The sequence below is a fragment of the Pyxicephalus adspersus genome, chromosome 5 (assembly GCF_032062135.1).
Source record: "Pyxicephalus adspersus chromosome 5, UCB_Pads_2.0, whole genome shotgun sequence".
NCBI lineage: Eukaryota > Metazoa > Chordata > Amphibia > Anura > Pyxicephalidae > Pyxicephalus > Pyxicephalus adspersus.
In genome coordinates this window covers 81,844,396-81,872,026 of record NC_092862.1, presented here as the reverse complement: position 1 = coordinate 81,872,026, position 27,631 = coordinate 81,844,396, and the positions used below count along the sequence as shown (strand labels likewise).

The 27,631-nt window shown below is 38.0% G+C and overlaps 1 protein-coding gene across 3 annotated transcripts in view; it reads left to right on the top strand.

Annotated features, from left to right (window-relative positions):
• TGFBR1 (transforming growth factor beta receptor 1) overlaps window positions 1-23,598 on the top strand; it is a 32,915-nt gene extending 9,317 nt beyond the window's left edge. For 2 of the 3 annotated variants that reach the window (XM_072411946.1, XM_072411947.1), the window contains exons 2-9: window positions 1,792-2,037; window positions 3,879-4,118; window positions 7,367-7,597; window positions 8,785-8,952; window positions 14,006-14,162; window positions 15,034-15,158; window positions 18,551-18,681; window positions 19,068-23,598. In XM_072411946.1, coding sequence (XP_072268047.1) covers window positions 1,792-2,037; window positions 3,879-4,118; window positions 7,367-7,597; window positions 8,785-8,952; window positions 14,006-14,162; window positions 15,034-15,158; window positions 18,551-18,681; window positions 19,068-19,193 — 1,424 coding nt within the window. In that variant the 3' untranslated portion in view covers window positions 19,194-23,598. The remainder of the gene's footprint in view (window positions 1-1,791; window positions 2,038-3,878; window positions 4,119-7,366; window positions 7,598-8,784; window positions 8,953-14,005; window positions 14,163-15,033; window positions 15,159-18,550; window positions 18,682-19,067) is intronic. The other variant, XM_072411949.1, reaches the window with a different exon arrangement.
• Window positions 23,599-27,631: the final 4,033 nt, after the last annotated feature.

The following is a 27,631-nucleotide window of genomic DNA, read 5'->3' as shown; positions in this document are numbered from 1 at the left end:
AGTATCAATGTTTAAAAACATGAAAACATAGGTTGTACGTGATAAAAGTTTTTCTTTGGCATGAGGTATATAGTATATTTTACACCATCATGTATCCCAGGAGGGTTTGGGCTGATATCAATATTGGTGCAAAAAAAAAAAAAGTGTCTGAGCACCCCCGGAATTTGCTATTGCTGCTGGCATCCTGCAGTGAGATGTAAAGCACAATGCAGAAGTCCTGCATTGTGCTTTGCATCTCTCTGGAGATGCGGGCAGCAGCGTGGCCGGGACCCGGGTGCTATTTAAAAGCAGATTACTCAGTAATCTGCTTTTAAATCTCCAGCCCGGCCACACCCCCCGACGGACCGGCGCACGGGCATCACACCAGGACCATCGGAACGCCGCTGGAGCGTGGGGCAAAGGTAAGGGGGGCTCTTAAAGTTACCCCGAGTGTGACTCAAGATTACCGTTTTTTTTTGCAAGTAAAAGCCACCCCGAGTCGAACTCGGGATTACCGCTGGGGGGGTTAAAGTGGAAAACAAATTCTTCGCTCAGCCTTTTGAAAAGTAGGCTCTTGTTTGGTTTAAAGCTGAACTAAAATTCCACTTTCAAAATTGGGGATCAAACTGGCTTCTATTACAGAAATTGACAGGCAATGTCCCTCTACAATAAGTACTTACCTGCCTGATCGTCATTCAAATTTGTCAAAATCTTGCCCTGAGGCAGCTGGTACTGAATGAACTGAGTTGCGGCAGCCTGGCCATTCAAGTTGGCTGAAGAGCAAACTTGATAACTTTTATAATGAAAAGGGGTGCAGCACCACCCCCTAATTCTCAATGGGCTAGGTCAGGGATCTGCAACCTGCGGCTCCGGAGCCGCATGAGGCTCTTCAGCCTCCTTGTGGCTCCCTTCGGCTGCCGCGGGGAGATCTCTGAGATCCCCTTCCTCCCAAGACACTGCGGAGGAGAAGGATTCCCTATCCGGTGTTCTAATGAAAAAAATCTACCACGGGGCGTGTACAAATGGGTGTGTACAATGACATCCCCCTCCTTTGAACCCCAATTCCTCTGGAATGGGGAGATGTACAAAACCAAAAATGTAGGTGCAATAAAATTAAAAAAATAATAAAACTTTTAAAAGTTTATAAACTGTGTTATGTTTTGCGGCTCCAGACTATTTTTCTTTAGTGGAAGAAGAGGCAAAATGGCTCTTTTGATAGTAAAGGTTGCTGACCCCTGGGCTAGGTGGTCGAGAATGAATGGGAGGCTCTTTGGCGCTCCTTCTGCTCAAGGAGCCGAATTCGTAGTGAGATTGGCAATTTTTTTTTTTTTCATCCTACGTCACTTTATCTTGCGCCTGGGTTGGGTGAACAAGGAGAGAAGATAGCAGCTCTGGTACGACGCGGGACCTGATGCAGGACACCCCTGGAGCGATCAGACTGCCCTGCGGAATTAAAGGCAAGTGTTGTGTGTGTGGGTTTTTTTTTTTTTTTTTTTCTTGTTTTGTTTTTAAACTATTGCAGATGTAATAATAAAGAACCTTCCTGGTCACAAATTTTTTTATTTTTTAGTTTTTGGGATTAGTTCCTCCAATATCGTTATAATAGTATTGCGTAGTATTTTTGTGTTCATACCAAATCTATAGTTGTAATATTTTAAAAAGACTTTACCTCACTGTGACAAAAAATATAACTAAAAAGAACTAAATGGTACACTGTGCTAGAATAATTTCTTATATCTAAGCAGGAAGTTTTCTTTGTTTTGTTTTGAAATCCTTGGGTAATTTTTTTGTTTTTGTTTTGTTTTTTTACAGCACTGAAATGTCATTGTGAACACTGTTCAAAAGATAATCAGACCTGTGTTACTAATGGGTTGTGTTTAGCATCCGTGATTTTACAAGGTGGTAAAGAAACTCACAACAGCTTGTGCATTAATGAAGTGGACCTTATTCCACGGGACAGACCATTTATGTGCGCTCCTTCTTCAAATAATGGCATTTACACTATACCCTTTTGCTGTGATGAAGATTTTTGCAATAAGAAAATTCAGCCTTCAATGGGTAACTATGTTTATAAAAGTGTGTTGTATGGTTATAGTGTGTTGTATGGCTAAAAGCATAAATAAGTTATTCAGTCCTAAAGTGTAAGTACTTATGTTGGACTTTATTTAGACCACTCCATGTGGCACTTTAGATTTTAGCATTAGGCTTGTGGCTTCTCACAATTTCCCAAACTGAGATTAAATTTGAAGTTTAGATAAAAGGCTAAAGTACAGATGAAATTCATACAGTTAGATACATAAATATTTGTCCGCTCACACAAGTTTTGTTATTGAAGGGTTCGTCTACACGTTTGTAAAAACACACGTTCCTACTGTGTTTATATGCGTTTTCATGCACTTTTATTAGCCTTTTAAAGCGCTGAATAACGTTTATACTGAGTTTTCCCACGTTTTTAACGCATTTACAATTCATTTGCTTATTAACACGGGAAAACGCCCCAATGGAAGCGTTTTAACATGTTTCCCAGCGTGGTTTAATTTTTTAAATTTTGCAAGCAAAACGCTCATAAACGTCCTGGTGTAGATTAGCCTATTGGAATGCATGGGAATTTCAAACACTTGGGGAAACACTGGGGAAAACATCCATGTAGACTAAGCCTTACCTGTTCACTGAAACATATTCAAATTAGCGATATATTATGAACATGGACATAAAATGCTGACTATCACTTTTATTTGAGCGATTCAACATCCAAATTGGAGGAAGGTTTTATGAATTACAGCTCTTGTATGTACCACCCTCTTTTTAAGGGGCCAAATGAAATTGGACAATTGACTCCACACCTATATAACTCGTTATTTCATCAAGTAAGCAGATAAAAGGTCAGGAATTGATTCCAGGTGTGTTGTTTGCACTTTAAAGATATAGCTTTGAACCCACAACATACAGTCAAGGAGCTCTTTATGCAAAAGAAACATACCATCCTTACGAAAACAGAAATGGCAAAATCTGCAGTTTGTTACGTTGCACAGAAGTCAACAGTGGCAAATCTTAGCAGAATTATTTCCATGGTGAAGAAAAACCCCTTCACAAAATCCGGGCAAGTGAAGAACACTCTCTAGGAAGTATCATCTAGGCATATCAATAACCAAGTCTACCATAAAGAGAAGAGGTCATGAAAACAAGTACAAAAGATTCACAACAAAGGTACAAACCACTCCTAATTCTCAAAAAAACCTCTCAAAATGCCAGCACAGTTCTGGAATCAACCTTGAAACAAGTAATGATTCTCAAAGCATACTACATCTGTAAAACACGGGAGAGGCAGTGTGATGGCTTCAGCATGCATGGCTGCCAGTGGTACAGGATCACTAATGTTTATTGATGTAACAGGACAGAAGCAGCCAGATGAATTCTGGGGTGTACAGAGACATACGGTCTGCTCAAATGCAGCCAAGTTGATTAGGTGGAGCTTCACGATACAGATGAACAATGACCCAAAACTTAGGGTGAAAGCAACCTAGAAGTCTATTAAAGCAAAGATTTGCAATTTTTCAATGGCCTAGCCATTCCCCTGATCTCAACCCAACCAATCTTCAGACAGAAAAACCTACAAACGGACAGCAAATGAAAGCCGCTGCAGTAAAGGCCTGGCAAAGCATTACATAGGAGGAAACCCAGTGTCTGGTGGTGTCTATGGGTTCTAGACTTTAGGCAGTCAGTTGAGCTTTAAGTCCAGTCCCCCCACTTAACTATTTTCACACTTCCATGAAATGATGAATTGCCTAGGATGCTACTGCCCTCTGAAATTTGTATAACACAAAAATTGAATTTAATATACTACTTACGCAAGTTTTTTTCCATTTTAATACAATTCTATTTCATCTTTCTTTTTACAGTACCAGAAACAAAAACGATTACTGTTTTTAGTCCAGTGGAATTGGCAGCAATTATTGCAGGACCAGTTTGTTTTATCTGTATTTTACTGATGTTAATTCTATATATATGCCACAATCGCACCGTTCTCCATCATCGTGTACCAAATGAAGAAGATCCTTCTTTGGACAGGCCCTTCATATCGGAGGGAACAACACTTAAAGATTTGATTTATGATATGACCACATCAGGATCTGGTTCAGGTAATATAAACTAACAAACCAAAGCAGCAAACCTGTCTGTTTAGTGTATTGGGTTGTGCCAAGATGTATTTAGTACAGGACATTCATTTGGTACTTCATTGAATAAAAGCTTAGCCTGCATATACTGGCACTAACCCTAAAGGGCCTTTCAAGGTAAAGGAAACTCCTTTGGAGAAAATGCCTGGCAATAAATCAATGTTTTTACTACACTCTCTGGAGGCTTGTGTCTCCCTTATTTAGTAGCTAATCATAATTGTTGTTCTGTCTTATTGGGAGAGCAGTGATCTACTAAATGCTAATGTACCTGGATTGTTTTATAAAAGTAGTTCTATGCCAGGATGAGATTCAAAGTTTCCAGTGGCTGTTGACTACCCTAATACTGATATCTAATGCTGTTTCAAAGTACCCTCCTATCAGTAAAGCTACGTACACACTTCCAATTATTATCGTTGGAAAACGAACGACGAACGTTCATGCACGATATATATGAACGATCGTATAGCACCGATCCTGCACATAGAGTTAACGACACGATCATTCGTAGATATTGTACACACAATAGATACGATCGTTTGAGCGATAGAGGAACTATGTGCAAGACAGGAAAGTGAACGGACGTTCGTTCATCACGCATGCTCTGAACATGGACGATCAACGAACGACCGTACACACGAACGATGTTCAACGATCGTCGTCCAATCCGATCCGTCGGTCCGGTCGTTCGTTTCCAGCGACTTTCCTCGTTCGTCGGCGTCGTTGGTTACTTTTTTACGAACGATTTTTTGCCCAATCGATCGTTCGTCGTTCGATTGGAACGATAAAAATTGGAAGTGTGTACGCACCTTAAGGCTCTTGCAACCCTCTATTATGTGCAACACTATCTTTGCCTTTGCTATCTGTTCATCTGATAGTGGTGAAAAGGTCCTTTTTAGCTTTATCTGCCCTAGATTGTGTTTCACATAGTTTTTTTTTTTTTTTTTTGGTGAGGAGGCAAGGAAAGTTAGGGGTTATTTTGGACCTCACCGAGTGATGCTCTAAATGTGAGGGAAGAAGAGTGCAGAATCAAAGGTGACGCCAAGGAAACGTGCCTCATGGATGGACCAATTACTCGTGCATTACCAGATTTAGAATGTGATGAGGCAGGAAGATAAGTCCTGGTTTATTCAGGTTTAGTTTCAGAAACCTGTCAGCCATCCATAATGAGATGGCCAACAGGCAGTCTGAAACATTAAACATTACCAAAGAAGACAAGTGATGGGTGGACAGGCAGATTTGTGTGTTATCGGTATACAGATGGTGGTGTAAGCCAAAATGGGATATGAGCTGATGAAGTGAAGAGGTATAAAGAAAGAGGAAAAACAATTCAAGGACTGACCCTTGGTGCAGAGTGGGAGAGGAAGACTTACTAATGAAAGAAATCTGAAAGGCTTAATCAGATCCTGTAAATGGAAGCACACCAAGAGTGTGCAGTATCACCAATAACAATATAATTAAGAATCTGCAGTAAGAGGGTGATCAACAGTGTCAAATGCATCCAAGACTAAGAAGAGGAAGGTAGGGTAGGCACAATATGTACATTGGCGAGCGAGAATAGGACCCAAACCTTTACCTTCTCTGTTGACAGGTCTGAGGGTATGTGTAAAGTGCAGGCCTCTATAGGAGAGTCATAGGGTGAAAAGCCAGGAGGTTTAAAGATTACGAAAAATTTGTGGATAGAGTTAAATTTGTTACAGGCAGACCTGACATTCCATAGACCACAACAGAAAGTGGGTAAGATTGTTTGAGTTGCGTGAATGCCAATAAAGTGTATCTTAGTGAAGAAATGTAAGAACGGCAGTGGGGCGTCTTGGGTTTAGTGAGATGTTTTTCGGACATAAGCAGAAGAGAGAGATGGTTCAGCAATATAGACAGACAACGGGTGGGTGAAGGAGCAGGCAGAGAAGTAAATAACAGACGGGAGAAGGGGAAGTGTTTAAGTAGCGTGATAACAAGGTATATAATTAATCAAAACTGTTTGTTAAAATGTATCATGGGAGAACAGTAAGCAATATTATGGCAAAGTAGTAGTCTTGTCTAGTTAGAGGAGAGTTAGAGGAGCAGCAGGGAAAGTCCATGTGAACAACCAATATAGGAAAGGCAGGTTTTCTTAATAGGCCACCTAGACAATGGCCTAGGGTGGCATGTCCACAGTGATGGCGTCTTAATTTTAAGCTTTTTTAGTTTTATTGCTTGGTTAGACTAGGTTTAGACCAACGTCATGATAAGCAATACTGTGCACATCTGGGTGGCTGGCACTCTGCCAGCCACTCGGTCAGTTTCATCACAGTGCTAGCCTCAGCAGATTTGACAGCAAGAAGCAGTAAGTGTCACTGAACTGCTCAATGCTGTCTGTCCCATTTATTCTGTTTGGGGGCTGCTGCGGATAGTGTGTCTCACTAGGAGAGGAAGTGGTAACCTGACTGCCAGTCTGAACGTAGCCTTCAGAGCCTGCTTACAAGCCAGTTGAAAGGGGACAGCACAAGGTAGCCAGCCTAGGGGAGAAGAAAAGCCCTCATTTTAGGGGTGTATTAGTGAGGCTTGTACACTATGTTTCAGGTGTAGGACTGCTAATTTTGAATTCATAAATATGTAATGGAAAGTTCAGGGTGGAAAAGCCAGTTTAGGATTGGTCATCAGAGGTTTTAGAAGGCAGTTCATGTTGTTGCTGTATGCTTCTATAGGTCCCCCGGCCTGGCATTGGCCTACGCTTGAAAAAAGTCTAATCCTGTCTATACTTTTAACAACTGGCATGTATTTTGTACTGTAATTCAACATAAAAAATTAATTACCCCTTTTAATATTTACCTAAAAATAGATAAGTTAACTTTTTCTAGTTAGCAGTTCTGACTTTTTCTGCCATTTTTAGGTCAAGAAGTCTTGGCTTATGCATGTTTATATATGGTAATTTAACTTTAGTGGTATCAAGTTCCATACTCCTAGTTCTTAATACTATGTATTGCCCCCTTTAGCATCAATTATGTATTGGCTTCCCTTCAAATTTCACATGATAATGAGCAGAGAACCTGACTTTAACAAAGTTTCAGTCCTTTAATTGACCTGTATATTTTTTTTTTTCCCTGTTCCATTACTGGGAACTGAGGGTAACCTGTTGGAAGTGACAGAGGTTTATTGGTAGTGGTAAAGTAAAACATCTGTTACATTTTTGTGGTTTCCACCCCTTTTACTTTTTTTTTTCCTTTTTGTTTAAGGTCTACCCTTGCTTGTGCAGAGAACCATTGCAAGAACTATAGTTTTGCAAGAGAGCATTGGCAAAGGTCGCTTTGGTGAAGTGTGGCGTGGCAAGTGGAGAGGCGAAGAAGTGGCAGTCAAGATTTTTTCATCAAGAGAGGAACGATCATGGTTCAGAGAGGCAGAAATATATCAAACTGTGATGCTGCGCCATGAAAATATTTTGGGCTTTATTGCTGCAGACAACAAAGGTTTTTAAACTTTTTCTTTGTATACGTGGGGCTCTATTTGTTTATTTATTTAACAGGGAATCAGACATTCTCTGTCTGTGTTTCAACGGCAGTAATTGATTCCCACCAGGGAATTTTTAAGGGCTTGTCAGAATCCCTGTTTTATTAATAGAACCGTTGGTGTGTTCTGTGGAATTTCATGATGTTCAAAGACTAATAGGATCATTTTTTTTTTTTTTTTTTATGTTGTGAACTCTAGAAGATGCTTACCTCAAAGATAAAGTTACTTGATATACAAGAAAAATTGAAATCTTGCACCAACTAGCTTTTTTGTGTGCTTTAAATGAACTCTTTAAGAATCTGTTGAACAGTCTGCACTTTTTTTATTGTAGTTTCTACATTCCAAATAGTTTTTCAGAACTTTTAGTAAACTGCTAAAAATGTTCTCACTATATACTATAATTGTGTCATTGGCATTTTTTATAATATTTACCGCCCTTCTTTGCCTTTTCTTTCTAAAATACTTAATCTCCATTTCAGAACTTTCATTTTCCATCTTAGCATTTAATTTCTCTCCTGCTATCATTTTGTTTTTCCTGTTCCTCCATCTTTTCAAGTATCTTTCTCATTTTTTATAACTTCCAACATTTGACTTACTAATTCTTTCTTTATAGTTCCCCAATGCTTAATTCCTTACAATACTTTATTCACACTGTACCCCATGAAAAAAATGGTATCTTTGGTTAGTCTGCTTGCTAATGACACTGTGTGTATTTCTTAACATAAATCACAACCATCTCTAAAAAATATGGTTTCTTCTGGATTATACATATATTTACAAGTCAAGTAATCCTTATTCAGATATATCATTACTGTTTACTAATGACCCTGAAATCCTTAACTCTAGTACAATGAAAGTTGAACTTCCCCTTCTAGCAATCACTTCTGGTTCCTATAATGGCTAAGCCAAGTTCAATGTAATAGCCTAGCATCTTTAGATAGATGTTAGTGATATCTATAACATAAATACTCAAAGCCTTACCCTGCATAGCTATGTTCCTAAAAATAATGGAAAAAAACCATTATCAACGGATGCAAACTTTTAGTATAGGTAAAAAAAAGAAAACTTTTTATTTTACCAATAGCATTGCAAGCTTTACAAAAAAACTTTTGTAGTCTTCTTCTACTTGTTTGTTTTTATTTTACAGATAATGGCACATGGACACAGCTTTGGTTAGTGTCTGATTATCATGAGCATGGTTCGTTGTTTGATTACCTCAACAGATATACTGTAACTGTGGAAGGAATGATAAAACTGTCATTATCTACTGCAAGTGGCTTGGCTCATCTCCACATGGAAATTGTTGGAACACAAGGTATGTTTATACAGGGAAATACAATATGCAAATAAGGTATTAAGTCAATGCCAAGTTTCATACCCTTAGTTGTTAATACTGTGTATTGCCCCCTTTAGCATCGTTGATGGTTTTTTTATTTTTTTGGGAAAATTGTGGACGAGGCCCTTGATTTTTTTTTCATGTAGGGGAACACAGTTTGTTGGGCTGAGTGAGTGACGGAGGCTATCTTAATTATTCTACCAGATCTGATATTCAGACAGTGGTGGAGCTTTATCTGAGTATCATACTGCGCACACAACATATTAAACCCTGTATGCCCAATGTGCACTCTGGAAGTTTTACAGACTGCCTAATGTAAATAACAATCTCACATCAGATATGCTAGATTTTTCTAGTTCTCTGACCTTTGTGCATACATTCTGAGGCCTCTGATAGTAACTTGGTGGTGAGGTAAAGGCTTAACCACTTGTTGGTCCCCTACTTGAATCGGCTCTCGGTGAGTGCACCTTGCAACTGAACTTTCACCTTTTCTTATGTTTTTTTGACACCTACTCAAGGGTTTTCTGTACCTTTTTATGTCTGAGACACCAACTGATTGCAGTCACCATGCCTCCCTATTTAGGTAATTGAAAAATGGCTTTTCTAAGATATGTCTTCCAGCAGGCTGTAAAGATGTAAAGCTCCCTATGCTTCTTCATTAGCCCCCTATTCCTTACTGTTGAAAAATGCCCTTTCTGCTTGACTACCAGACCAAGACCCCCAAATGTCTCTAATTACTCACATGAGAAATGAAAGAGAGTTCTAAAATTTTGCTTTTTTATGAGGAATGGGAAAAATGTTAACTCTGGCTTCAGGAAAACAATTTCAACATTCACACTCGCTGGCACAGGGTCCCTCATTTTCTCTGCAAGCTTTTCCTCCACTGTAATAACAGGTGTTAGCATTGTGGCACCAAGGAAGCATTTGTGTTGCAGAGTTGTCTAATTCAGTTATGGACATTCAAAAGTGGTTGCTGGTTCATTTCAGGGGATTCTACGCGAAGGACTCCAGCACAGATCTTACTGCACCATAGGTAGATGGTCCCCCCCCCCCCCCCCCCCCCAAAAAAAAAACAAAAAAACTATGCAATGCAGCAAAACTACTTCTCCCTAGATGTAATCAGTTGTGTGTCCTACTATGCAGGACTTGTTTGCTATAAACTAACTATTGCTGAACGGATTCAAGTGGGTGCTTTTGATGCTTTGAGGGGGGTAGCTTATGGTTTGCTCTTTTTTTTTTCCCCACATTCTTTTCTTTTTTTCATATACTTTTTGTTCTGTTCTACCTTCCCTCCTACCCTGATAGCTTTGCAGGAGGACATTTTTTTTTTATTTATTGGGCCTCTCCCCTTACTCATTTTTGATACAAACCCAGACCGGTATAATTTTTTTTTCAGCCTGATAGTTATTGCAGCGTTATATAACTTCATATTTTTTCCCCCCCCATTTTTTATGTTTTTACATAGTTACTTTCATCGACAATTGTCAGTTGTCTCAATTTCAGTGACTTTTTACCATGTGCTCTGTTGTCTTTTGTTTTAAATCTTGAACTACAATTTAATTATCACTAATGTTCTTATTTAGATATATGTGCATATACATGTGTTCTTTTTCTCTTGTTTTTGTTTTAATTGGGGAGGGTGACTATCCAAGAAATCATGATGGATCTAATTAGTCATGGAAGGCTGTTTGAAAAGATTGAAAAAAAAATGTGCTTTACCTATCCTGACCACATTACAACAGTGACCTACCTGATTTGTGAAGGTGGGACCAAATCTTGGAATTCAAAAACCCCGTCAATTTTGATTGTATCCTGGACAGAAAGAAATCTTTCCTCTATTTTTACTGTCTATATCGGGTAGAAAGACAACCTCACTGCAGATCTTCTGAAGATAAACCAGTTTAACCAAAGAGGAAAGACTATACACCCAGTGTTCCCTTATACATAAAGACAACCTTGAAATAAAGTTTGGGTCCTTGGCGAAACCCCCGTCAAAATTACTATATCCACAGCTCACAGTACATTGGTGTGGTGGTCCTTGGGAGGAATGTCACCTTTACAGATATCCAGGAAAGTCATTGGTGTCAATTAAATCGACCTGAAAGGCACAAATTGCCCCTATCAACCTTTGGAGGAAGTCGAGAAAGCAAGCTCTACACCCTGAAGATCTCATCCTGGTAGACAAATAAGGTCTTACATTGGTAATTTTGTTTTCTGTGCACAATAATGCAAAGGTAATGGGTTTATTTTCATTAAACCTGAATGGAGATCCAGTGGGCTTGGTTGCATTGTCCTAGGGGTGTTCCTTTCAACTGTGTCCTTCACTCCCCTGAAAATAAAATGTTAATTTCCAATTACTTGGTTGAAAACCCTTTGCTGGCAATGATAGCCTGTAGTCTTGAACTCATGGACATAACCAGATGCTGGGTTTCCCCCTTTTTAATGCTCTGCCAGGCCTTTACTGCAGCGGCTTTCAGTTGCTGTTTGTGGGCCTTTCTGTCTGAAGTTCAGTCTCCAGCAAGTGAAATGCATGCTCATTTGGGTTCAGATCAGGTGACTGACTTGGCCATTCAGGAATATTCCACTTCTTTGCTTTAATAAACTCCTGGGTTGCTTTGGCTGTACGTTTTGGGTCATTGTCCATCTGCAATATGACAGGCCTCCCAATCAATTTGACTGCATTTAGCTAGATTTGAGCAGACAGTATGTCTCTGAACACCTCCGAATTCATTCGGCTGCTTCTGTCCTGTGTCACATCATCGATTAAACACTAGTGTCCCAGTGCCACTGGCAGCCATGCGCGCCCAAGCCCTCACACTGCCTCTGCCATGTTTTACAGATTATGTGGTATGCTTTGGATCATGAGCTGTTCCACGCCTTCTCCATACTTTTTTCCTGACACCATTCTGGTAAAGGTTGATCTTAGTTTCATCTGTCCAAAAAATGTTTTTCCAGAACTGTGCTGGCTTTTTTAGATGTTTTTGAGCAAAGTCCAATCTAGCCTTACTTTTCTTGAGACTTATGAGTGGCTTGCAGTGCACCCTCTGTATTTACTTTCATGCAGTCTTCTCTTTATGGTAGACTTGGATATCGTCACGCCTACCTCCTGGAACAGATTTCTCTTCACCATGGAAATGATTCTGCGATCACCCACCGCTGTTGTCTTCCGTGGACATCCAGGTCTTTTGGCGTTGCTGAGTTCACCAGTGCTTTGTTTCTTTCTCATAATTTACCAAACTGTAGATTTTGCCACTCCTAATATTGTAGCATTTTCTCAAATTGGGTTCTTTCTGTTTTTACAGCTTAGGGATGGCTTGTTTCACTTGCATGGAGAGCTCCTTTGACCACGTTGTATGTTCACAGCAAAATCTTCCACATACAAGCACCCCCCCATCAACTCCATGCCTTTTATCTTCCTAATTGATAATGACATAACGAAGGAATTGCCCACACCAGCCCATGAAATGCCTTTTGAGTCAATTGTCCAATTACTTTTGAGTCCCTGAAATGAAAAAAAAGGGGTTTAGTTCCTCACATTTTTTTGCAATCTTTTTGTTCAACCCACTGAAATAAAGCTGAAAGTCTTTTGTTGAGTCGTTTCATTTAAAACTTATTGTGGTAATGTACAGAACCAAAATTAGAAAATTGTCTCTGTCCAAGTATTTATGGACCTAACTGTATTGCAAAGTGATCATGGTAGCCCATTTTAGGTGAAGTACGTCTTTGTTCTTGACTCAACCATGAAAGATACACATACTATTAGTGTTACTACTACATCTCGGAATGAAGTGAGTTGTTATCCAAGACAAAGGACTCTCATATAAAATAATTCAACACTGTACTTCACAGCAAGACATTGTTCTCTAGGGTCATTCATTGTTCTGTTTATTTAATTGGAGGTAGACAAGGGTTTAGCTTTTAGCACTTGAAAAATGCAGGTAGCTGCCCTCCTAGTTTTTTTGGATATCACTTGGACTTGCATGATAAGGTCATTTTAAGAACTTGCCTGGCTTCTCTGCCAGAAGGTGTTTTGGGGGGGGGGGGGGGGGTTCTCATTAAAACCTATATCGTAATTTCCCCTCTTTCAGCAATCCATTTATTTCATCTAAGCAAACGAAGTTCACATTTCTAGATGGGAGGGGTTGTATTTGGTCCAGACAAACCTTTTGCCTTTTAGCATTTTGTTTGTTTGTTTTGGTTAGAGAAGGCAACTTTTAGTCTCAAAGTCAACCTGGTGCCTGATAGGATACTTTATTCCACTACAATGGTCTTGTTAGCCAATTTCACAGAGATAGTCAAACATTTGAGTTGTCACCAAATCCAACATTTTGTGGAAATTAAATAGGGGACCCATTTTTATTTTGAGCATGGAAATTTTGGCTTTAGGTAGAGTTCCTCTCATTTACAATTGTGCAGTAGCACTTTCAGGGAAAGAATGTACACCCCCATGCAGGATATAGGTAGAAAAAACATTATGGAGGCTTTACTTCCTTTTACTCTTATCTATGGTAGAAAAAAAAAAAGGGGGGGGGGGGGGGGAAGAGTTGTTGAATTCTGGATAATCCAAATGCAGCACAACCAGGCCATGGAATGCTGCCTCAGAAACTGGCATAAACAACCTGGTAAAGTACTGGAGAATGCATGGGAAAGACATTTCAAACCGGCTATGCGAAGAGTGTTTGGTAGTGTGCGTAGGGAAATATCTACTGAGGATTACAGACATCTCTATCATATCATAAACTACTGAGTAAATATTGTGTGCACCTAGGGACCTGTGATCATTGTTCTTTAAAAATTCAGAAAGCACATGTGCTTTCTTTCCTGTTGTAGTTTTTTTTTTTTTTTAAGTTACATTCATGCTCATGTCCTCCCAGCAGTTTCATTTCTAAAACTCATCCCCTTTACCCAGCTGGTCAGGTTTTTTTCACTGTGCTTTCTATTAAAAACAATGAAAAAATGATCATCAAGCAAATTATTAAAGTGATTTTTGCATTTTAATGCTTTATTAAACCTTGATTTTTTTATTTTTAAGGAAAGCCAGCTATAGCCCACAGAGATCTGAAATCCAAAAATATATTGGTGAAAAAAAATGGAACATGCTGCATTGCAGACCTGGGTTTAGCTGTCCGACATGACTCTGCTACAGATACAATAGACATTGCGCCAAATCACAGAGTTGGAACTAAAAGGTAAATGCTAAGATAAAATGGTAGCATTGCTAAAATACAAAAACTGATATAGAAACTTATTTTTTCGTATGTGTTTTGTTGACCTAATATTCATTGAATTTTGTAGTCTTTATTACCTAGATTCTTATATTTTACTGTTTTACTGGAAAAACAAGTCTAAGGTTTAAATCGTAAAAAAATCTGTACTTTTGCAACTAGTCTTAGGAAAGAATAGCATCCCCAAGCGCATGCTAGATTAGGGTTCCATCAAGGCTGTTCATAATACTAGTTTTATTGTACAGGTAGTCCCTGGGTTACATACTAGATCGGGACTGTAGGTTTGTTCTTAGGATGAAGTTGTATGTAAGTCGGAACAGCTACATTATTTTAATAAATGTACTTAGGAAAAATGTTTGTCTCAACATATTAGGCAGCGTTATCAGTTAATAAAATCCTCACTGTGAGTTCATCACAAACAAAGCAAAAAAAAAAAATTTATGGAGCCTAGACATTAATTTACTTCTGGAGCAAGCTGTGGTTTGATATGCAAAAAGAAACAACTGCAGAGTTTGTCTTGATCATTAAAGCGTTACAGGATGTTGCAGAACTGCTCAGTCCTTAGGATCACCCACACCTCAGCTCTGTTTAACATTAGGTTTTTTTTGCAAGTCATGCAAAACACCCTGCCCCCCCACCACCAATCAAGCCTCTGTCCTGCACACAAGCGAGCGGACAAGCCCTGTTCGTATCTAGGAGTCGTTCGTATGTCAAATGTCCTTAACTCAGAGACTACCTGTAAATGTAATTTCATTACTAAATAGAGTTGGAAGCTTTCATTACAAGAATATTTTTTGTACTTTGAACAGATTGTCATTTATTTTCTGTATTTCAGATATATGGCCCCAGAGGTACTTGATGATTCTATAAATATGAAGCATTTTGAATCATTTAAACGTGCGGATATCTATGCAATGGGATTAGTTTTTTGGGAAATTGCCCGTCGTTGTTCGATTGGTGGTAAGTTGTATGTCATTCTACAGGCTCTCCTAATGTGTAAAGAAACCTGCTCACCCTTTTCAACCTGAAGATGGAAGCATGCTTCTGTTAAAAACTATTTGTCAGGTAGTAATATATATATATATATATATATATATATATATATATATATATATATATATATAAATGCTGTGTTGTGAAGCAGTGTAGCCAATGAAAGTCTTTGTCTCCTTACAGTGGTAATATTTTTTGATGGGAAAATTTAGTCTGGTGTATGGTGAAGGTAACTGTTGTAGCCTAATCTGATCTAGGCTCCTTCGCATTAGTAACTTCTAAACTTTTTTTTCTTTTTCCTGTAGTGCACCTTTTTCTGTGTCTTGTTAATAACGGAGTTGCACTTGGGTGAGAGCATATTTGTAAAAGGGGGAGAGAACGAGTGGACTTCGCTATTGGCGTTCTGTTGTGCTGTGCCCACTTTGCATGCCGTGACCCAGCAGAGTGAGCTTCATAATTGACAAGTTGTATACAAAAGTGTTTTTTTTTTTTTGTTTGTTTAAGTAGCAGATGGCTACGATGGAGCCATAATTCTGCTTTAAAATTAATTGCTGCTTAAACATGTAGCATTTGCGTTGTTCTTAGTAGTTTAGGGCTATAGTGATATTTTGCAAATAGATAGATGGAAAGCATGCAGTCCCTGTGTGTACTAGGGCACTTTCCTTGGATATTAAATTTTTTTTTAACAAACTTTGCTGTAATAATAAGCAGAAAACACTTCTATTTTCCTATAGTTCACAATAACGACACCGATACAATATTTAACATCACTAGTGTTCTAAATCTGTCCACATTTCCGTGCAAAAAAGCGTTACAATTTTTTGGCATGGAAATGTATTTTACGTTGTGTATATATATGAAGATTTATTTGTATTGGACTCAGACTCAATACAGCTATTTTGTATTGAATCCAATACAAAATTATTTGAATTTCCCGTCGATCCTCCCACGGGCACCGGGAAACCCCGCAGATCTTGCGTCTTTGCAGTTCACGGTTGGAGCTGGAAGAAGGTTTCAGGTTAAAGCTACCCCGAGTGTGACTTTGCACCTAAAATCCATCGCTGGGGGGGTTAACTTTGTGTGTATGGGGAGGGGATGTTTTAGGGCTTAAATGTTGATCCTATCCTATCCTTTTACAACTAATGGAAGAAAGAAGTGGTTGTGTCTGTTATTTGTAAAGTGCATCTAAACTTGCAGATTAACAGCCTTTGCAGATGATGGCTGTATTTTCATCCCTCACTTTACTTACAGTATCCCGACAGGATTGCCTGCAATTTTGTTTTGCAATTTTAACAGACTAAAAGATAGCAAGCAAGAGAAACATATATGAGGTTTATATACACTAGAGGTTTTCTTTACTAAACTATCCATAGTTTGAACTACTGACACACAGATTTGTTGTACAAATCAAAGAATGATAAGCTAACTAAATTTCCACGTTTGAGATTAACCTAGATCATGTTGATTCTTGGATACGTGAAATGCACCTGTTCTACCAGTGCTTGTTCTAAACTGTCCTTATACACTAGAAAGTTTGGTATTTTGGTTGTGAATAAAAGTAAAATGAGAAAAAAAAAAATAGCAAGTTTTCAAGTAGTTAGAACCTTTAAAAGTTATGATTTATTGCTTAAGGGCCAATATTAACAATATTTAGGTGATTAGTGTGTATAGCACTGCAGGAATTTGTCCGGGATAGGAAATATTTCCCCAGGGTATAGAGCATTTGCTCTTTAAAACCAAGGTGTGCACTGGGGAACGAGCTCAGGATAGTGGAGGTAACTCTGCTAGGGTTGCTGTGTTTTAGTAAATTGGGGAGGAAGTGTAAATAGCAGCATGTAGGCTGCACCCAAGCCTCTGTGGAGTTTATGTTGTTAGCAAAGAAAGCTTTTGTGGCTAATCATCTATACTGAATTGAATTAGGGATTTTGAGAACTTGTGGACAGTTGTATTTGCCTGTGTCCAGCTCATGTAAGCTGCCTTGTTTTTTTTTAATTTATGCTGATGGAAGCTGTTCTTGTTTTGAGAGCCAAAATTAAGCGACTCTTACATTCACAAACTACTGTGTGCTTGCTGCAAGGGCTAATCCCTTTAATATAACAATAGGTTTAATAATAAAAATAAAAAATTAACATGGCACTATGCAAACATTATAAAGGTATTTAGTGAACTAAAATTTTTAGCATTTTTAATGTGTTAATAATAAAAACTGTATGTTACAATTTCTGTGAGGTAATAGAAAATTAAAGTTCAAGTGAATAAATGTCAACAGTAGTAATAGTCTACTTTCTAGTTAAGAAATCTTGATTTCTCAGCTACCGTATTTTTCGGACCATTAGACGCTCCGGACTATAAGACGCACCAGGTTTTCCGCACGGGAAAACAAGAAAAAAAAATTCATTTGATTTCCCCTGAGATCCAGCGTGGGGCACTTGTGCCCGCCCATGAAGGCGGCGCCGATCGGCATTCATGAAATCAATCGGCGCCGCCTTCGTGGGCGGGCACAAGTGCCGCACGCTGGAACACAGACATTGGCTGCTATCTGCCTCTGTCTGTGTTCCTCCTCTGTGTTTCCCTGAGATCCAGCGTGTGGCACTTGTGCCCGCCCATGAAGGCGGCGCCGATCGGCATTCATCAAATCAATCGGCGCCGCCTTCGTGGGCGGGCACAAGTGCCGCACGCTGGAACACAGACATTGGCTGCTATCTGCCTCTGTCTGTGTTCCTCCTCTGTGTTTCCCTGAGACCCAGCGTGCGGCACTTGTGCCCGCCCATGAAGGCGGCGCCGATCGGCATTCATGAAATCAATCGGCGCCGCCTTCGTGGGCGGGCACAAGTGCCGCACGCTGGGACACAGGAAGAGGACACTGGCTGCGGGGACCGGCGGGGATACAGGTAAGTAAAAAAATATGCATTCGGACCATAAGACGCACCCTGATTTTCCCCCCACTTTAGGGGGAAAAAAAGTGCGTCTTATGGTCCGAAAAATACGGTAAATAACTTTTCTTGCCTTTCGTCCCAGCTTGGTGTTTCTGTACACCACCATATATATGCCTATATTCCAAAGTTTGAGATAAGATGTTGATATTTTGTTGTTGGTTAAACATTTCTACACATTACAAGTTTTAATGGAACATCAAGTCACAACAAGTAATACAGGAGTCTTTAGGGACACAGATATCATAAACGTTTTTTTATTTTAGTCTTCTAAAGAGAGAGAGAATCTTTTGTGAGGTATTTGTTTGCATGGGTCTGCTCAAAATCTGTCTACATAAAGTATAAATCTTGCTCCTCAGAATATTTTTTTTTTTTAATATTTAGTAGTGTTTGTTGATTTATTTCTATCTTATTTTAATTTTATAGGAATTCATGAAGATTATCAGTTACCTTACTACGATCTTGTTCCATCTGACCCTTCGGTAGAAGAGATGAAGAAGGTAGTTTGCGAGCAGAAACTGAGACCAAACATTCCCAATCGATGGCAAAGTTGTGAAGTAAGTATTTGAAAAATGGTAAATCTTTTTTCATTTGGCAATAAAAAGATTTAAATTTTGCTTAGGTAAAATTCTTTGATGTTGAACTTACTCTGTCAGTATCCAACAAGAGGAAGCCTTTTCACCCATGTAACTCTTTGCAATAAAGTGCTAGTGTTTGTACACCATTTATCCTGGTATTTATCTGCTATCCTGGGTAATGTAATGCGTTCACTTGTTTGCGTTTTAATAAACTGTAGGTTTTAACTTTAGACAATTATTATTACACAGTTCTCATTCCATATTATGGATTCAGAGTAATCTTTAATTCCTTTTTCTATTTTTAAATGTTTTCGTATGTATTTAACTTATTTTGCTTTTTTGTGTATATTTTTTGTGTTTCTTAGGCACTACGTGTGATGGCTAAAATAATGCGAGAATGTTGGTATGCCAATGGGGCCGCACGACTTACTGCTTTACGCATAAAGAAGACACTATCACAACTTAGCCAGCAAGAAGGCATAAAGATGTAGTTAATCACCCTAGACTTGGTTATGATAGATTTTCCTACTTGGTTAACCTGATTTAAACAAAAAAAAAAAAATCATTTGTTCTACCTCGTTGAGGGAACAGCCCAAGATTGCTGCCTTTTTGAAATGTAATTTGATAAACGTGAAGCTCAATGCATACATGCAGCAATGAGAGTAGATCTCACATGCTGTATGTTGTATTTTTCATCTTTCCAGAACATTTTGTAAATGTGTATTTAGTATTATTTCTAGTACCAAATGCTGTTTTTTTTTATAATTTATCATTGTATCACACCCTTGTGCCATCTTTATTGCAATTATTTGTATTTTTTTTTTTTTTTTTTTTTTTTTTTTTTTTTTTTTTTTTTTTGCTGTACTGGTGCTTTCACGTTTTTTTGTTCAGTCTATTTCCCATATTCAATGCCTTTGAAAGTCATATTGCTCAAATACCTCGTGCTTTTCTGGATATCTCTTATGCAAGTTCCTTTTATATACAGTAAAATACTACATGCCTTCAAAATCAGTTGTATTACCAGTAAGTGCCATACAGTTTGTATATGTACACCTTTTTTTTTTCCTTCAGTACTCAATATTATGCAACCTTTTCAAAGAAAAATATTAGTTACTGAAAAGTAAAAATAGCTGAACTTGTTTCTTAAAAGTAAATTTGTTTTGTGTATGGTTATCCAGAATTCTCTGGTGAATCACTTAAAGACCAAATCCTCCTAAAACTTATATTAGTTTTGAGTGGATGTAAGGGCGTTAGAAATAAAGCTTGGATCATGGTATATGTTTTCTTCATTCCACTGCATTTGTGGAAATGAGTTCATAGGAATAGAATCTCTGTCAATAACTGATAACTGATTCAGTTTTGTGGTGTCCAGCCAAAATAGATATCTTTTACTGGACTTTATTCTTAATTTGATTTTTTTTACTGGTATGTTGTAGATTTGCAGATTATGTATATATAGGTTTTTCCTCCTTTATGAGATTTTGTGATAATGGCACAACATCAGGACATGCTTGCTTTCTGCAAAATTTGCCTGGAGGAAAGAAAATATTTCTATGCACTAGACAAAAGCCACCTTGGTGTTCTTCATGCTTTTGGGCATATCTTATAATTTTGCTTGTTTTTCTTTTAAACTGTATTCCCTATAGATCTAAATATTTGTGTAATCCTAAACAGAAAGCAAATGTGTTTCCTACACTACCTAAATTTAGCACAGAGTGTAAAAAAATGCAATGGAAAATTAAACAAATGCCCATAATGTAATTTGCGAAGTGTATTTCTATGTGTATCCAGAGCCTTTCAGTTACAGGCTGAAAATGCTATGGTTATGTGACCATAAATGCCTTTTAGTGGTTCCAGGAATTAGGTTCATTTTTTACTTGTATTTCAGTCTTTTGAAGGTTGCCCATGCCATGAATGTGTTGCCAGGTACAATATAAGGATATTTATTTTGTATTTCCAAGCTAAATATCTGAAATTGGATAATTGGATGTGTCTTTTAATAGAAAAGAATTTTTTTTTTTTTTTTTTTTATTATTGTGTATGAAGTTAAACATGAAAGCAAGTAAAAATATTTGAACCAAAATATTGTGTCATACAATGATGGGTTAGCAAAATGAGAATAGCATGAGAGCACTAAATGAGAATAGCAAAATGAGCACTAAACATGGATGTTCCTTTACTCTGATGCATTTACAGAAGATTGCTGATTTTTGTGTCTTTTGTGTATTATCATAATTTCAGTAATACCAAGACCAAATTTTTAACCATGAAATAGTTATTGGAATATCATACCTTATTTTAAAGAATGGTATGGTAGCTATAATTGCTTGACTAATCTGAAAATGGGGGCGCTGGATCCTAAAATTTACACTTAAGAGACTAGTAATCTTTTCTATTTTGCCAAAAAGATGACTCTATAGTTTGCAATTTTAGCAAAAATTAAATATTTTTCAAGTTTTTAATTATGCAAGTAACCCAGATCTAAACACTATTTTTATTTTTATGAAAATGGTTTGGGATGCTGGTAAAAATTTGTTTAAGCCAAAACCGGGAACCTATGCAAATTGTATTCAAATTGTGCCGTCAGTATTTTATTTTATTTTTTTTTTTACTTTTACATTTTTTCATAAGTAGTAAAAGCCAGAAATTTAGCACTGACTTTATAACTGCTCACTCCAAAGCAATCTTGATGTCTCATGCTGGCCAGTGCTCCCATCATTGAACTGGGGTTTATTTGTTTCATACAAGCAGAAATGTCATATTTCCATATTCTTCACTTATTCAAATACATGTATAGGCATTGAATCATAATCTGTAAAGAAAACAGGTGTAGTAGATCAAGCAAAGTGTTAGAGAATTTTTCTTTTCTCCTGTTTCAAAAAAAATATTTGTTTTTAAAAATATGGGGTCAGTGACCATTTCGGAGTGTCAGTAGCAACTTGGATGTGGGAAGAAAATGTACTTGTCAACATTCTACCACTAACATTCTAAGTAATGGGGGAGGGGGGTAAAGTTTTGTTTATGTAGTTTACAGGTAAAACCACAGTTTTTTTTTGTTTTTTGGGGTTTTTTTTATTGAAAAATGTTGTTTTGTAAGGAATTATTTTTTGAATTCATATATCTTTATTCCATTGAAAATGATAAATTATATTTTTAAATATCCTGTTCAGTTTGTAAAAAGTCCAGTATAAAGGACTGTATTTAGAGTTGTGCTAGGTCAATTCATCAATAAGTAATGCTGGGAATTTTATTACAGGTATCCAGTGACTTTTTTTTTTTTAGTTCTGCATCATGGTGAATTTTAATATCCATATTTGAATTTTAAGTGAATTAGCACATGCTGTGTAGATATTTTAAGTATGAACTTTTAACTTTTCAGATTATCTGTATCAAATATTTACAGTACATGCTGTATGTATACTTGTACCTATATTTTTCTGGAACTGGACAAAGTCTAGTGTTACAAAGATATGACAACATAAATACAGTTTTAAAAAACATATTCAGTGGTTACGTACCCTGATGTTTCACAAACAAAGTTTTGCATTTTAATTGCTAGAAATTGTATATATATATATTTTTACTTTGTATACATAATAGTCTGTTTTTAGGATCTTTGTTATACATTGTAAAAGATATACAATACAATATAAACTCAATTTACATTAACCATTTCATATAGACATATTCAGGTTGGACAGTTGCTTGTTCACACAGGTATTACCCTGCCATGAAAAAAGTACTTTTTATACTTCTTTTGTGTCATCCTGCTTTTACAAAACAATGACATCCTTTTTACAAATACAACCCTCAAAGCCATCAGTTCTTAACACCTGATGTGAGCCATTTCTTGGGCTCAGAATAGCTTAAAAGTCTATGGTATGTTACCTCATGTATAAATGTTACATGAATTTTTTCCATAACCTGTACATTTTATTATTCAAAATGTGTGGTTTTTTTTTGTGTCAGTCTGTATCCTCTATTTCAGTTGACCTCTATAGTGTCCGAGTGTGTGAATAATTAGAGAGAGAAACTTTTATTGAAACTTAAAAATTGCTTGTGTTACATTTTGTAGGAATAAACACTGCAGATTTGTTGTAAATAGGATATTCAATATTAGAAAGTTTTTTTTTCTAAGTTAGTTAAGTCGAATAAAAAACAGTGCAAGATTCTTTCACTGAATAAGGACATCATATTTTGTGCAAGAAAATATGCTTTAAATCCTTAATGCTCCACCAAATGAAAACCATAATAAAGATGCTCATTTAAAAATGTGTATGTATATGTATGTATATATAATTTGAGGTTTTCTTTAGTTGGCAAAAAATGTGTAAAATTGTTTTTAAAAGTTTTAGTATGCATAATTGTATAGTTATGTATTTAAAATTATTCTGTTGCTGCATAATTTTTATATAAATATCTGAAGAATACACATTATTTAGTCCAGTACAAGGCTGTTCTATTTTTATATGGGAATAGCAGGTTCCTGCAAAAACAGTTCTACACCAGTATCCATTTTATTGACCTGGTATACATAAAATGAACAGCTAACTTTCTTTCAATGGGTTGAGGCTTCTTACATTTTGGATATAATGCTTTTATGTTTTATTGATCACTTTTATACCACACATAGGATGTAGGCTAGGCTCCATTTTTTATTTACTTATTACCCTTGAAAAATGTAATAACTATATGTTGATCTTGCCAGTAGAAACATTGACAGCCCCTTCGAGAGGGGGATACTACTGTTGCTTCCGCATTCTGTCTCTTCCTTTTGTGTCAAGTATCTTCAGAAAATCATTCTTTTATAATGTTTTTTTGGGTATGAAGTAAATATGCACATGCTGATTGTATGAGCTTTAAATGTTCTATTAAAAGTTTACCTTGCCAATCAGGCGTTATTGTTTTTAGGTTCTGCTTACTAAACAGTAGTTTAGATTTGTTTTCTTTAATCTGTTTATAACTGCCAGAGGTCAGCTCCACCAGATTCACTGAATGTTCTGTAGCTTTCTTGGCTAGCAAAAAGATCAGAGGAAATATTTTGTGGAAAACCTCTAACTCGTTATCCTATCCTTGTAGTCTCACGATAACAGCCAAGTGATCCATGTAGTTTCATTGCTGCAGCTAGTTTCTGTGATAGCTCTGTTACTGATCAGCTTACAAGGGTGCCTTCAGGTGGGCACATATATTATAGACCAGCCCTTGACCAGCAGGTCAGACACAGGTACCTTGCTGGGCTTAAGTTTAGTTGCTTGGGTCTTTTGGGCTAGCTAAGGTGTGCTTCCCCCCAGCTGTCTTTGGATTCTTTATTCTGATCACGGATTAATTAGGCTTCTTCATAGTGCAAAGCATTGCAGAAAGTTCTGGGTTCTGCCCTCCCCTCTTTTGGTTTGTATTCTGGGCTTTTGGCATGTAAGACAAACCTGTCTTTATCCTTCATAGTCAGCTACAAAGCAGTAAGTGAGGGTGTTGACTCCCACCTCTGACAAAATTGTTGCTTTTAGGTTCTGGTTACAACAGAGCTGTTCCAATAATGTTAATTTTGCTGGCAAGACAGCTAGTTCATGGTCTGAAGTATGTTTGCACACAACTTTACTGATTGTCACCTCTACTGATTTGGTGGTTCTAACAACATCACTTACCCTCTTGGGCCCTGCAATATTTATATATTAGAACAAGAAAATGTCCAGTTCATGTTTCCTGCCCCATCCCATAATAAACCAATACAAAACCAAGCACAATCCAAGAGGGACTTTTTAGGCAGACACAGAAATACCTCGAGGACTACTTGTACGGTATTGTAAGGACATGGGACATACAGATGACTGCTAGATATGAACGGGGCTTCCCTGCTCATTCACATGCAAGATTGAGGCTTGATAGGGGGGGAGGGGCGGGTTACATGACTTGCAGAAGAAATCTTTTGCTAAACACAGCTGAGACTGAGCTCTTTTGCAACATCTTGTAACTCTTAAATAACCAAGACAAACTGCAGTTGTTTCTTTTTGCATATCAAATCACGGCTTTCTCCAGAAGGTATTGAATGTCTAGGCTCCATAAAGTTTATTTTTTTTATTCATTTGTGATTAACTCACAGTGAGGATTTTATACGGTAACTGACGCCACGCTTCCTAATTTGTTAAGACAAACATCTGGCCTAATTGCATTTATTAAAATATTGTACCTGTTCCGATTTACATACAAATTCACCAAACCTTCAGTCCCTATCTACCATGTATCCTGGGGACTACCTGTATATAAAACCAACTGATAATTTGTATTTTTAACAAATCAGTAAAAAGCTCTTTGATTATATAATACAAATCTTCCTTGATGCGTTTCATTGACAAAAGCTGCTTCCTCCGGAGATCTAAACATAATACAAATACATCAGTTGTACATTACATTAATTTTCATTTAAATACATTAAATATCCAAAATCATTTTTTTACTTACATGTTTCAAGGATAAAATATATCTAATTTTTACCTCATAATTCTTAGGAGCCAGTGTTCTAATAACTCTACTAGGGATCCTGTACAATGATGTCATCGTCAGGAAAGTTTGACAGCTGTGTTTGTGTATGAATGCTGCATGTCATGTACTGCCGCCTTACATTTCTCCAAGTACAAACCTCCATATCTGGTAAACAGTATATCATACCGACTTGAAATGTTTACTGGTACACAGGGAACCCTCATAGCTAGCAGTACCCCCCCCCCCTCCACCTTTAACAACTTTCAAAATATGGGGGTCAGAATATGAAAACTGAACATCAGGGTTGCTGTTTAAAAGTGTGTCTAGAAGACCAAAGTTAAACATACAAATTATGCACCCCCGGGGCCACTTACATAGGAAGGTGCGAGCCCTAAATTTATACTTACCTGTCACAAAACTAGAAATGTCATTCTCTACTACCCTGTCCCCTTACCTACTTTGAACCCCAATTTCTCTGCAATAGGGAGATGTACAAACCAAAAGTTCAGGTGCAAGTGAGGGACACACTGGTGACTAACACCCCCTAAAATTTCATTTCTAAGGCATCGTCAGAACATAAAGAACTCTGCCATCACAAAAATGTACCCTGTTACACATTGCTGGAGGCTTCTAATGCCTGAACCCCAGTATCTCAGGAACAGGGAGGGTACAGGTGTACAAAATTATAGGTGCTTTTGACACTGTTGATCACCCCCTTCTAATACAAATCATGCACTCCATTGGTATCAGTGACACTGCTCTCTCTTGGTTTGCTTCCTATCTGTCTGACCGCTCCTTTCAAGTTTCTTTCAATGGTAACTCCTCCTCACCCACTCTCCTCCCTGTTGGTGTTCCCCAAGGGTCAGTCCTTGGACCGGTTCTCTTTTCTCTGTACACCTCCTCTCTGGGTAGTCTCATATCCTCCTTTGGCTTACAGTACCATCTGTATGCTGATGATGCTCAAATTTATCTGTCCACCCCTGACCTGTCTCCCTCACTCCTGGATAAGGTCTCATGCTGCCTGTCAGCCATTTCATCATGGATGTCTGACCGATTCCTGAAACTCAACCTGGGTAAAACAGAACTCATCATCATCCCCCCTCAAATTCCAAATCCCCCCCTGACATATATCTAACTGTTAACACTGTTATTCGGCCCTCCCCTCAGGCACGTTGTCTTGGTGTCACCTTTGACTCGGCCCTCTCATTCACCCCCCCATATTCAGAACATTTCCAGGTCCTGTCACTTTCACCTACGCAACATCTCCAAAATACGCCCCTACCTGTCCCCTGAGACCACCAAACTCCTTGTACATGCTCTTATCATCTCCCGTCTGGTCTACTGTAACATCCTTCTCGCTGGTATTCCACTAACCCGACTCTCTCCTCTACAATCTATCATGAATGCTGCAGCCAGACTCATCCATCCTTCCCTCCGCTCCTCCACCGCTGCATCTCTTTGTAGTTCTCTCCATTGGCTTCCATTTCACCTTAGAATCAAATTTAAGCTCCTGTGCTTTGCCTTCAAATCCCTCCACAGTTATTGTCCCACTTACATTTCTGACATGGTTAAAAAATACTCCCCCTGCTGCTCTCTCCGCTCCTCCAATAACCTACTAATGACTTCCTCACTCATAACCTCATCACACGCATGGTTACAAGACTTCTCTAGAGCTGCTCCAACTCTCTGGAATGGTCTTTCTCGTCCTATTCGGCTTGCTCCTACTTTCTGCTCATTTAAAAGAGAGCTCAAAACCCATTTTTTTCAAACTTGCCTACCCGTCTTCTTCTGTCAATTGAAACCATCACTACTTCCCACCACTACATATCTCCCATCCTATTGTGTGTGAAATTCCCCCACCTACTAGATTGTAAGCTCTTCGGGGCAGGGTCCTCTCCTCCTGTATCACTGTCTGTATTAGTCTGTCATTTTCAATCCCTATTTAATGTACAGCGCTGCGTAATATGTTGGCGCTATATAAATCCTGTTTAATAATAATATTAATAGGTGCAAATGGGGGATGCCTGTGACTAACACCTCCTGAAATTTCATTGATAAGGCATCCTCAGAACATAAAGAACTGTGCCCATCAAAAAAAATTCCATGTTACACTTCGCTGGAGGCTTGTAGCACCTGTACCCCAATTTTTCTGAAATGGGTACAGGTGAACAAAACTAGATGTATAAGTGGGGGACATCAGTGGCTAACACCCCCTAAAATTTCATTGTTAGGGCATTGCCAGAACATAAAGAACTCTACCCATCAAAAAAATCTAACCTGTTACACATTGCTGGAGGCTTCCAGCACCTGAACCTCAATTTCTCTGGAATGGGGAAGTACAGGTGAACAAAATTAGAGGTACAAGTGGGGGACACCTGTGGCTAACCCCCTAAATTTTCATCCCTAAGGCATCTTTAGAACATAAAGAACTCTGCCCCCAAAAAATACCCTG